Below are 13,197 nucleotides of genomic sequence, written 5' to 3' on the forward strand. Positions count from 1 at the left end.
AAATATAATACGTATTTGAATATACTTTTAGTACATTTGTTGGTATATTGAAAATCTCACTTCCTGATTGTTCAGCTCTGTTCCTTAATTCTCCGATATAGTGATTCTGTTGGATTCCTATGAGAAACAATGTGATGAGTTGATAAGAATTGATTCTCTACTGATCCCCACCAAACTATAATAGAGAGCAAGGTGAAGCAATTTTTTTAAGCTCCCAGCTATTAGTGTAAATGGAAAGTGATTCTCTCCTGATCCCACTTGAATCAGTTGGTATTTTGAATGTCTGGCTGGTTGGGAGTGATTCTCTTCGAAGAAGCTGAAGCTGGAGCTCTCCGAAACGGCTGTGTAATCCTTGCCTTTACGCAACAACAGGTGAATTGAGAAAAGGGGAAAAGATGATATAGGAATGTCCCTGCTGATTTCTTCAAAGAAAAGCAGGAAAAGGTTGGCAAAAAAATAAAAAATAAAAGCAGAAAAGAGATGGCACATTTCAAAGGACGGCATGATGAATTTTGTGCGTGTTGGGCGGGCGGAAACCATTATAAAAGGGTAAGGGGCCCAAAACCAGAAACGGCAGGCAGGACCCGACAGACGCCGGGGAAAATTCCAAGGCGGCAAGCCAGCACGCGGACATGGCTACCGCCACGGCCGGCTCCTCCTCGCCGCCCACGCCGCACGCCGATGATTCGCCGGAACCGTCGTTCCCCGCCGAGAAGGTGTACGTAGCGGTAGGGAGGGAGGTGGCTGAGTCCAGGGCCACGCTGCTCTGGGCGCTGCACAAGTTCCCCCAAGGCGCCTTCGTGCTGCTCCATGTCTACTCGCCTCCCAAGTTCCTTCCCTTCCGTAAGTTTCTCATCGTCCTCTTCCTCTTCTCTAGCCTCCACCGCAGATGAAAAGGTCTTTCTTTTATTAGGAGATGATATGGTTGACTGTGTTTCTCAGGACAACCTTTGTGTTCCAACTTCCAACCTCAATTCCTGCAATTTAACAGTTTCATTATACATTCTCTATTAAGAGGGGAGTCAAAATTATGGATTTCTTTACCTGACCTAACAGCTTCATGTCAAATATTCCCTAAAATTTACTTGCTCTAGAGTTCCACTCTGTTGCTGTGTGCACTGCAATATAGCCCAATTTAACTCAAAGATGGGAACTTTGTTTGTGGTTGCAGCACCATTGGCTCTGTTGTTGAATCAGCATATAGTAGGATTATATCTTCCAGATGTTGATTAGAATTTTGATTAAACGCATATGGATGCACGTGCTTTTGATGTTTATGCTCCAAAGTTGTGTGCAGTGGGTGCCAGGATTCCTGCTGCCCAGGTTAGGGAGCAGGAGCTAGCTGCACACAAGGAGATGGAACTACAGAGAATCAGTGACAGTTTGGACCAGTACCTACTCTTGTGTGCACAAGAAAAGGTCTGCCACTTGACTTCTTCTGTGCAATTGTCAATTCTAGAAATGGAAAAGCTGCACAATAATCGTTTGCAGCACAATCGTACCTATGCATGATTTATATATCACAGAATATCAAAATACTAGTCCACATGTTAACTCACTGCACTGTACATCTGGCAGATACATGCTGAAAAGTTGGTGGTTGAATCAGATGATGTCGCACAGGGACTAGTGGACCTCATTTCTGAGCTTCATGTTACTAAACTTGTTATGGGGGCAGCAGCTGATAAGCATTATACAAAGTAAGTGGCAAACTTCTCAGTGGTATTGACACCTTAGTATAATCTCTGTGCACGAGAATTACATTTAAATACTTTCTAATCATGGTGAATGTTGGTGATGACCCATAGATTTAAGATTCATACATGCTCCCTGGAGATTTGTTAGTTCATGGTCTCAGCTAAACAACTAGCTACGCATTTCTATGGCTACAGCCTACAACACATTTGCAACTCTGAATAATAAGTTGTTCCCTATTGATTCACTAAAACCTAACTCATGGTCTCAAGAATTCAGGAAAATGAAGATTCTGAAGTCCAGGAAAGCACGATTTGTAGAACATCAGGCAGATCCATTGTGCAAAATATGGTTTATCTGTAAAGGAACACTTGTTTACCGGAGGTATGGTTGGTGACCCGAGGATATACTTTACTTTTGTGCTTACAGTTACAGTGGCAGTTTCTAGGCTGCAGACCATGTGCATATGCAAAATGAGGAAAAACATCAATGTACTTTCTTGAATCATGCATGCCTTGATATGAATTTAATTCCATTGTTCCTCTACTCTAGGAAAGCCGTTCAACTTAGCCATGAAGAGATGCAGGAATGTAGACAAAGCTCTGGGGTCATACATAATTCAGTAGAAAAATCAGTAAGTTTGTCAGAAATGTGGTGTGTTGCCAGCACATGGCTATGCAAATCAATCAGGGAACCGCAGATTGAAAGGACTACTTCAGACCCATCCTACATTAGTGGCAAGGTAATGATGGTGCCGAAATTATGTCAAACTTAAGATCAAGAAACAAAGAAGGTACTCTTATTAATTTATAAGACTTGATTCGGTGCATTTCAGTAAATGATAATCAACGTGCATGACTGCTAGCTTATGGTCCATGATGTAACAGTTATTGATGCAACCAGCACCTGAAACAGCCTGTATATGTGGAAGAAAATCTTTTTTGACAGATGCACTTACTTTCTTTAGATCATACCACTTGAGCTGGCAGTCCATCACTCTTTTTCAAATCTAATTTCTAGAATTGCAAGTGTCTTAACAGCACTAAGCTTACCTTCTCATGCATAAGCAACGTCTTAGTTATGTAGTAGTAGTTAATATTACAATAAAATTGTGATGTGTGAAATTGATCTCTTGCAGGACAATATCAAGGAATCTTATGATTCCTGCAGTGAATTTCCAGCATTTCCTCAAGGAGTTAGAGAGTGCAAGGCGAGAAGCTTATGAAGAAAAATGCAGACGCTGAGGAAGTGGAAAGAGAGTTGTATGAGGCTTTCCAGAAAGTAAGTATCTTACTTTAAGTTATCATTACATTGCATGCTGATATATCTATGAAGACTTAAGTGACTTGCATTGGGCACAATACTATGTGAGAGAAATTCCTTTTACCATGCATTCAAACTTTCAAATCACTGTCAGAAACATAGCAGTTGTTTAAAAGAAACTTGCAGAAGTGAGCAAATTTCTTTGTATCTCACATTTATTTTCCCCAACAGGCACAAGCCTCAGAAATTTTGTACTTGAGAGAATTGAAGCAAAAGAATGAACTAGAAGAAAAGTTGACAACAATAATGGAAGAGATTGAGAGTCTCACAATAAGGACTGATGAGCTTTGCTTAAAACTTCAAGGGGAACGTGAGCAAAGAATTGTCCTGGAGAAGAGAGGTGCCCATTCTGACCGTATCATCAAGGAATTGATGTTGCAGCGTGACAAAGCGCTAAGAGAGGCAGAAAAACTACGTGCAAAGAAAGGAGAATCTACTGCAACTGCAGAGGGGACGATGCACATAACAGAGTTTTCCTACTCAGAAATTAAGGAAGCAACTAATGACTTTGACCACTCAATGAAGATTGGAGAAAGTGTATATGGAAGTGTATACAAGGGCTTTCTTCGGCACACAAACATAGCCATAAAGAAATTGAATCTTGAAAGTACACAGACACAGTCACAGTTCAATCAAGAGGTTAAATTCTCAGTTCTAGTCACTTTATTTAGTATAAAATTAATTAGCATTTGTTGGTTTAAATACATTACTGTCTTGCAGGCAGTTAAAAGCCTTTCTTCCTTCTGCTTGTCAGGTGGAGATTCTTAGCAGGGTGCGGCATCCAAACCTTGTTACTCTTATAGGAGCATGCAAAGATGCTCAAGCTCTTGTCTATGAGTACATGCCAAATGGAAGCTTGGATGATCGCCTGGCTTGCAAAGATAATTCCAAGCCTCTTAGTTGGCAATTACGGATCCGTATTGCTTCTAACATTTGCTCCGCACTCATTTTCCTCCATTCTAATAAGCCTCATAGCATTGTTCACAGTGATCTAAAAGCATCTAACATTCTTCTCGATGGAAACAATATAGCTAAACTCAGTGGCTTTGGTGTATGCCAAATATTATCTGATCAGTTCAAGGCCACAACGACTATATATCGTTATACCCACCCAAAGGGTTCTTTTGTGTATATTGATCCTGAATACCTTATCTCTGGTGACCTGACACCCCTATCTGATGTATATTCTTTTGGCATCATACTCCTGCGTCTTCTGACTGGAAGATCAGGATTTGGTCTACTGAAAGAAGTGCAACAGGCAGTGGAAAAGGGTTGTTTGCAAGCAATACTAGATTCATCTGCTGGCGGGTGGCCTGCCATTTATGCTGAGCAGTTGGCTCAGGTAGGTTTGAGATGCTGTGAAATAAGAAGGAAACATCGTCCTGATTTGCAAACAGAGGTTTGGACTGTACTAGAACCAATGTTGAACTCTGCTTCAACAATGCTGTGTTCATTGTCATTTAAGTCAGTATCAGAAGACCTTGGTGGTGTGCCATCCTACTTCATCTGTCCTATAGTACAGGTAACTCATACATGAGAAAAATTTTATAGAAGGAAATATATTCTCCTTCCTTACTTAGCAAATGTTCTCCTTCCTTACTGTGGTATATATAGAAGAATGGAAAATAAGGCTGTACATGGCCCAAGAGTAATTTCTTTCATGTGATTCCATATCTGAGGTGAAACGTCTGTCTAACCTTAAATTCCTCTTAAAGGACTGACCATGTATAGCTCAGACCATCCAATACAAGTCCTCATAGAGGCAACCTTGGGTGCCTATTTCTTCTTAATTAAAAAAAAAAATCCTCTTAACCTTTTCCTTCCCATTTCTTATCCATAGTCATTTAGATCAAATCAGTTGATTTTTGCATGAACTTGTTCCACCTGGTTTAAACTTTGCATTTATGTGTTGCAGGATGTCATGCGGGACCCTCTAATTGCTGCAGATGGTTTTACCTACGAAGCCGAGGCTATAAGGGAATGGCTGGACAGTGGCCACCGTACATCACCTATGACAAACCTTGAGCTATCCCACCGTGATCTTTTGCCTAACCATGCTCTCCGCTCAGCAATTCAAGAGTGGCTGCAGACAAATGGAGATTAATAGGTCTGCTTTCTTATCAGGGAACATAAAGTGTTTGGATGAGGGTGATGTGGGAATTTTCAGGATTTAGTTTAGATTTTTCAGGATTTAGTTCATATCTAAACTACGTCATGAGAATTTGAATTTGACTACCTCCTTTCCAACCATGGCCTTAGGAAGGATATTATTGCCCAGACTATGTTATGCTGAAGATGTTCCTGTGTTATAGCATGTTTATAGGCACTAGTACAAGGAAGAAAAAAAAACTTTCCTGTGTCCTTCCAGAAAGACAGGATACGGATAGAGCCATATACGCAGGTCTTGTTTTTTGAGTTATACATGTAAACAAAATGTAATAAACAAGGAGCCAACTCATTAGCGGCATGCTTAATATCGGTCAGGATTCTACAGAATGAAAACTGCTTTGACCATTACATAGTTGTAATCCTTGTGGTGAGTTTGAGTAATAGTTAACTGGGCGTGCATAGTGCTTGTGTGAATATTGAATATGTGGCAGGTGGCATTTTACAGATGGTAAATGGAAGGAAAATGCCTGTCTGATTGTACTACCAAATTCATAATGTCAAATTTTACAGCCATTAATATTAGTATTATAAAGTCGGGCAAATTAGAACTTCTAGCTATTCAGAATATCCATCGATATACTGTCTGATCTGAAAGTTAGAAAAAAGAAAAGAAAAGAAAAAGGTTCAAAAGTACCTGAGGTTATCATGAAATCATCATAATGTCCTTCCACAGATAAGTAATGCTGCATGCTTGCTTCGTTGACTGCTTTTAGATGAATGAACGTCATTGAGATAGGCAAAAAGATCTTGGTTTGAAAGGCGTGTCCAGTGCCCAGGTTTGTCAAAGTCTCACCCCTGTGCAAATCACAGGAAATTCCAAAAGGCACTATGTCACTGTCGCAGATGACTGACCAAAGCTGCCAGTAACAACCTGCTCAGAAGAAACTTACAAGAAGGAATTGTGCGTGGCGAACTGGCGAAAGCAACTGGGAGGGATGGATCCTCTGAAGCCAGTAATCCTGAACAATTCGTCGTGCGCGTGTCTTGCATTTGCATTCCAGTCGTCTATCTATCTTATCGTCGATCTCTGTCTATCTCATGTGCAGTGCCGTCTCTTCTGCAAGTGTGCATCGGTTCAACGCCCTAACCACTGCACAGAAGTTTCGCCCTCAATCTTCACGTCACCCAGCTCGAAGAATGATACCGGTATATGCTATTTAGTCCATGTTGATAAATTTGAAGCAGATGTCTCGACGTGAATATTGACAGCTTTGACAGCATGAATGCTATGACAGGCACTGCAGAAGAAAGAACAAGATCCAATTGTCCAATCGCCATTCACCGGCGCACCAGAATCCAAAGCTCTCATGCCAAATGGACATATTATGGATATTTCTTGGGCAGCTTGAAAGCAACCGCTTTGAAGCTGTGAAAACACGGCTGCCTTGCCGGCCAGGAGATGCGATAAACTGCGATAATTGCCGTCTGATATTCTAATGGGAAAACCTCAACACCAAGCATCTATCAAAAGTCAGTTGCCGAGAGGACAGGCATCGGCTGCACCTTCTTGGATTGGTGTAGAAATTTTAGACAGAATTCATAGGACTTACGTACTGAAAGTCTAACACCATGTTAGCTTCCTACCAACTTCCATAGCTTAAGAAAAACCTTCTCTTATTGCAAATCATAGATAACGATGGTGAAATTACTCCAGAGAATTGATTACTGAAACAGAATACCACAAACCATTGGACCCTGGTCTTTTTTAAAAAGAAAAATGATTCAATTGGCTACTGAAAATGCTTACCAAACTGAAGCGAGAGACTTCTCTAATCGAATTATACACTTGGGGCCCGTAGTCTGATACTGACCTGACGTGCCGGATGATGCTGTACACAGCACACCACCATAAGTAGAAGTAGACCAAATCCAAAGCTACGCTTCCAGCCTCTTGTTGCCACTTAGCTCTCTCTGAGCTAACCTTCCTAGGAATAATAAGCAGCAAAAGGCACAAGGGCGATGTTGATACCAATACAATTACCATAGGGTTGTTGTAAAGTGGCGCGACACAAAAAAGGTAACCGCCACACTTTCCCCTATTCTGCTATTCTGGCCATGCGTGCTCCACTGAAGCAGATTGCAAAACCATAGCAGAATCTTAGCTTGATTCCTGATAGTACATGTAGGGAGCAAGCTGAGAAACATGGATGAGGAAGAGGTCCATATCGCAGTTGGGAAGAACTCAAAAAAGGAGAAAGCCAACATACTATGGGCTGCTGCCAATTTCCCCAGGGCCACCATAGTTCTTGTCCATGTTCATTGGCCCTCCAAGTGGATGCCTTTCAGTAAGATCTTTATAATCCTCCAGACAAATCCTTTGTACAGCTCCAAGGGTTACCTATGTACTTGTCTTTAATTCATTTGATTTTTTTCCGTCATGCTGAATACAAAGTGATATGGCCCTCGAATCCAACACTACAATGGATTACAAACTATTAATTGATAGACGAAGATGAATGATAGCCATCTTACCTTAAGAAACTCCAAGCACATGAGCACAAGGATTGCCTAATCAATGATGATCATAAGCACTAGCAGGGTATAAGAGCACAAGCATAATACAAGCAATTTAATGGCTATGCTCGATGACCATAAGCATTGGCAGGGTAGAGGCGATTATTGTTGTCATTAGCTGTACTAAAAATCATTCTCTCCTTTCCATCAACTGCAGTGGGTGGCAGAGTGTTATACAAGTTCGCTGATGAGAAGGAGAAGGAGATGCATAGAGACAGAGAAATGAAAGTAATGGTCAATATGTTATCACAATACAAAAATCTGTGCCGGACGAGAAAGGTAATGCTATTTATCCCTATATTTGAGTTCAGATTAATAGACCTCATCAGCTTATGCAGTGCGTATTTGGGGTTATATGGTAAAAGAATTCAAGTAATCAGATATTCAGAGGCTTCATGCTAAGTTGGGTGCTAAACTGCTAATACTAGTAAATATGCATGTCAGTGGCCCTTCTTCAGTCTTCCTGCAAGGGAAAAGGAAATGATCTAAAACTTTACAGCATAGATATTCCTCTCCTTTTTTAGCGAAAACAGTAGGGGAAACCCCTATGTGGTAAATATTTATTGGGAAAATTGGTTTCATAGCATCCAAAGATCACGACATTCGAAAAATACCATCAAAAGAAGTCCGCCACGTAAAATACCACCGAAAGAACGAACTACTACCTTCAAATGGCATTTTGTCACGGTGGCTGCTGTTGCCGTGAATTCCTCCATCGACACACCTTTCTTCCTCAACCCAGCTGCCTGGTTGGGCATGGACACGCTGATAGGCAGCCACACATGCCCTACGCCGCGTGGCTACCTCGCACGGCCCAGCCACGCCGGGTCCGCACGGCGGCGGCCGCAACTGCCTCACGCCCTCACCTCCATGGACACTGCCAGGAAACCAGTGCCCTGTGTGCGACTGTGAGTACGTGCATGGATCATCTATCAATGAGCTCACGGCGCATGCAAGAGCAATCGAGTTTGTGTGCATGCATATAGGAGTACTCGCGATGGCTGGGACCTGGGACGACGGCTGCCTATGCCTGGTCCACTGGCCTGTGCCTGTGCCTGGACACCAAGCTCGGAGCCGCCGATCTGCTCTCAGCTCTCACCACCACCGTTCCCCACCGTTGGCACCACCGTACCACTGCCGAGTCGTGTGCCCCACCATCTCCGCATGTTCTCACCCCTGCGCATGACAGTAAACAACTCCGGGCCGGAGCCAGGCCATGTCGCCAAAACTACTGTTGTCCGCCGCCATGGCCGGCTCTCGGTCCGCCGTCGCTGTTCCCGTGGGTGTAGACCACCAGCGCCTCGGCCGAGCGTACCACCACGTCCGTCCGAACTTCTTTCGACCGCGGCTCACCTGAACTGGGCAAATCCGCTCTGGGATGCTGGATCCTACAGCCGCCAGGTGCGTTGTTCCTACTGCACGCCATGGCCGCCACGTAGGGAACTCCCGCGGACAGCTCCAATCGGAGGCGCCTCCACCAAGCCAGCTACACTGCCGCGTCCACCACCACCGCGTGCACCTCCTTCGGCCAAAACTCCGCCGGCAGCCCTGCTTCGCGGGCCGCCTCCGTCTTGCTCGACGCCGGCCGTAGACGCTTGTTTTTTCCGCATAGTGAGCCGCCCCATCGCTCTTACTCAACCCCGCACAAGCCATGCCCAGAACAGCCCCTCTAGCACCCCCACGCACCTGACGTGTACCCGTGCCGACCTTGTAGTCGCCGGGTTCGCCATTGCTGCATGTCGCCACCGTCTCCTGTGTTGCATGCCGCGCGGGCACGGGGCCATACTCCTATGAGCCATATCAGGCCACGCCACTAACATCGATAGGTGCGGCCGGCCACTGCGAAGGCCGCCGGCTGGTCAGTCACGGCCGTTGTGCCCTCTCCAGGGCAAATCGGGCTGTGCCCGTACACCGGCTTGTGTGCTCTGTTTCTCTGAAATGGGGGAACAAATGTGCCTCAACGGAGGAATTCACGGCAAAAGCGGCCACCGTGACGGAATGCTATTTAAAGGTAATAGTCCATTCTTTCGGTGGTATTTTACGTAACGGATGTCTTTCGATGGTATTTTCTGAATGTCGTAATCGTTCGATGCTATGAAACCAATTTTCCCATATTTATTTATATAAAGAAAAGCAAAACAGGTCTTTCTGAGAAATAAAAGAAGGGCTAAATGAAGGCCAAGAAGGCTTAGCTCTGCCCAAGAGAGAGGAAAGAGGAAAAGGCAGACAACAAGAACAACTAAAAAAGTGATCTGAGTTTGTTAAAAAAAAAGTGAGCTGAGCCAAGAAGGAAAGGACAATTAGACATTCCTCTTTGATATACTATTTGAATCCCGTCTGCAATGTTAATTTACATTAGCAGTACCATAAAGTGAAATTAATATTGCAACTAGCTCCTAAAACGAAGGATAAAGATAGCTATTTATTTGTCAGGGAACATGCCTTGTAAACAAGTATGTGTTACTGCAGGTTAGCGCACATTACCTTACACATGATGACACTGTTGCCGGTGTTGTGAACCTGATAAAGAAGCTCAAAATTAAGAGAATCATCATCGGTTCAAGGTTAGAACTGAATCTACACCTCAAACATCTCATTCAGAAAAGAAAGGAAGCATCTCTTCAGATATGTTGCTCTATGTACAACCTGTACACAGATAAAACTAATGCTCTATGCTAGAATAAAAAACTAAACTAAGTTGTACAGGAACATGTCAAGGCAAGTGGTGCTTCACCAGTGCTGTCAGGTTTGGGTGGTACTCAACGGCAAACACATCTCCACCAGGTATACTAGAGATCAACTATGTTAATTACCGATGACCTACTTTCATTAACCTCCGGACCAAATTTGGAAATGACTTGATGAATACAATTATTTAAATACAGCAATGATCACCTGGAGCACAGTGAAAATATAGGATATGGAGGGAGCTCAGGTATTTTAGCATCTATACATGAGCTAGGTGAGGAATCCGATGGCTACGTGACACCACCAAGTGATCTTGTAAGTAAATTTCCGGTGAAGAATTGCCATTCACGAAAACAATAACCATTTCTGCCAACAAGTCTGTGGCCATAATTCAAAATTAGTCCTAATTCTGCTGTACTATTTGAGGTAGACGAAATCATGGATGAGGAGTCGACTGAAATGAATGATTCTGATCAATTAGTAACGGTACACATACTTTCTGACAGTTATGTCTTTAGGGTAAATTTCTATGATATGTGCATTCAAAATCTCTTCTTTTAGAAACAAACGACATTTAAGTTCTATGGTTGGGAGTCTTTAAAATTTGTGTCTACCAGTGTCGGTGCAATAGATTGATTGCTTCCACCATAATGTGCAGGAAGATGAAACATTGACTGAACAAGGCACAGAGGAATCAGTCACTTCCGAAGAGATGGAAAACTTTTTTGAAGAGGATGCTGATCAATCTGATGAGATACAGAGTTTCAGAAACATTACTGAAAAGGCTGAAAAAATCATGGTAAGAGTTAAACAATACAACCTTCATCAGATTCTACTACTTCTAAACACAGATTCAGAAGCCTTAGTTACCTACAGATACAGATGGTTTCAACTTGTGATAGGTAAGAAAACATCAGGTGACAGGTTCAGAGAAATAGGTGATAGAAATTATATGGAATAAAATGTATGTCACATGATTGATAGCACTGAAGTATTGAATCTCAATGCTGACGATAAAAAGAAAAGAAAATCACCTAGCGCATCATATAAGTATGGGTATTCAGCACCTCTTATTTTGTTTGGTCAGGAGGAAATAGAAAGACTGCAAAAGAAACTGAAACAGCTGCAAGGAGAGGAGCATAATCACGGCGAGAGGAGCTTTTCACCTAGACAAATGGCTGCTTCACTGAAGCGGAAGAGTTTATCAGAACCTAGATATCCAGAGCTGCAAATTCCAGAGAACATTGAGCAATTCTTGATGTCGCAAATTGAAAAAAACGACTGAGAACTTCCACTCAAGAAATTTCATAGGAGAAGGAGGTTATGGCCCAGTTTACAAAGGAAAACTAGGTGGCACGTCAGTGGCTATCAAGCTGCTGAAGCCTCGTGGTAGACAAGGTTTCTCAGAGTATCAGCAAGGGGTAATTCTTATGTTAAATTGTTAATAATAAGAAGCAAAGTTTTTTTAACGGCGCAAATGACATACCATAATCGCAGGAAGTAATTAAACTTGTGCTGGGAATAATTCTGATCCGCAGGTGGTGGTGCTGAGCAAATTGGAGCACCCGCACATCGTGAGGCTGATTGGCGTGTGCCCGGAGTCGTGCGGCCTGGTGTACGAGCACCTCCCCAACGGCACGCTCATGGACAGGCTCTCCAAGGGCCTCCTGTGGAAGGAGCGCGTCAGAATCCTCGCCGAGCTGCGCTCAGCGCTGGCGTACCTCCACTCCAGGCGCCCCCACGCCATCATCCACGCCGACCTGAAGCTGACCAACATCCTCCTGGACGCCGGCAACGCGAGCCGGCTCGGGGACTTCGGGACGGCACGCGCGGTGCACGTGAAGCCGCTGGAGGAGGAGACCATCAGCCGCCGCACGAACCCGATGGGCACGACGGGGTACATGGACCCCGTGTTCTTCATGACCGGCGAGCTCACCACGGAGTCGGACGTGTACGCGTTCGGCATGGTGATCCTGCAGATGCTCACGGGGCTGCTGGACCTCAACATCGCGGAGCAGGCGCGCGAGGCCGTGAAGATGGACGCCGTGCACAGCGTGCTGGACGCGTCCGCCGGGCCCTGGCCGGAGGTGCAGGCCGAGAAGCTGCTCAAGCTGGCGCTGAGGTGCTGCAGCCTGGAGAGGAAGCGGCGGCCGGCCATCACGTCCGATGCTGAGTGGAGATCGCTCGACATCCTACGGGCTATGGCAACCCCAACTAGTAAAATCCTGGAAATGGACCATGCGAGCTGAACTTACTGTAATACTAATGTACAGTATGCACCTCCTAGTATGTATCCTGCTGCAGCCTGCAGATGCCATGAAAACAAAGTAGGGGTAGCTAGTAATTCTCTTGTGATTAGATATAGATAAGCATAATCCAAGAATTGATGTGCATTACTAGAATATAAATATTCAGGAGTAGTACAGTAGAAACAAGAGATGGAGCAGACAGAGATCATGCTAGATGCAGCAGCAATTGGTTAACCAAGATAGTGATGGCGCACGGTTATTTTTGGGAAATCTGCACCTGCTTATGTTCAGAGATCATGCTAGAAATATTATATATATTGGTAGACGGTAATGTAAAATCTGAACTATGCACGTTCTGTTCAAGATCTATTACAAGAAACGGTTGGAGTCGACGCAAATGCCCAGGTCGGAGTCGACGCAAAGATGACCCTCTCCGTAGCGCCAGCGACGTGACCCGACTGGTGCAGATGCAATTAACCGCCGCTGGAGATCGATGGAAGTGCTGGCGTGCGGCGAGGAATTTCGTCGAGCACCTGGGCTCTCCTACGTGCTACAGTAC

General features: G+C 44.1%; 1 protein-coding gene and 1 pseudogene across 1 annotated transcript; both read left to right on the plus strand.

Annotated features, from left to right (window-relative positions):
- The first annotated feature begins 478 nt into the window (after positions 1 to 478).
- LOC136549674 (U-box domain-containing protein 33-like) lies at positions 479 to 5,476 on the plus strand. The gene is given in 11 exon segments (XM_066541053.1): positions 479 to 843; positions 1,298 to 1,419; positions 1,579 to 1,700; positions 1,975 to 2,079; positions 2,248 to 2,437; positions 2,834 to 2,856; positions 2,858 to 2,936; positions 2,938 to 2,976; positions 3,190 to 3,657; positions 3,773 to 4,540; positions 4,934 to 5,476. Coding segments are annotated over 11 exon segments (2,316 nt in total). The 5' UTR covers positions 479 to 632; the 3' UTR covers positions 5,123 to 5,476.
- A 1,591-nt stretch (positions 5,477 to 7,067) lies between these two features.
- On the plus strand, positions 7,068 to 12,924 carry LOC136549675 (U-box domain-containing protein 33-like; annotated as a pseudogene).
- The last annotated feature ends 273 nt before the right edge of the window (positions 12,925 to 13,197 follow it).

The sequence above is a fragment of the Miscanthus floridulus genome, chromosome 4 (genome assembly GCF_019320115.1).
Source record: "Miscanthus floridulus cultivar M001 chromosome 4, ASM1932011v1, whole genome shotgun sequence".
NCBI lineage: Eukaryota > Viridiplantae > Streptophyta > Magnoliopsida > Poales > Poaceae > Miscanthus > Miscanthus floridulus.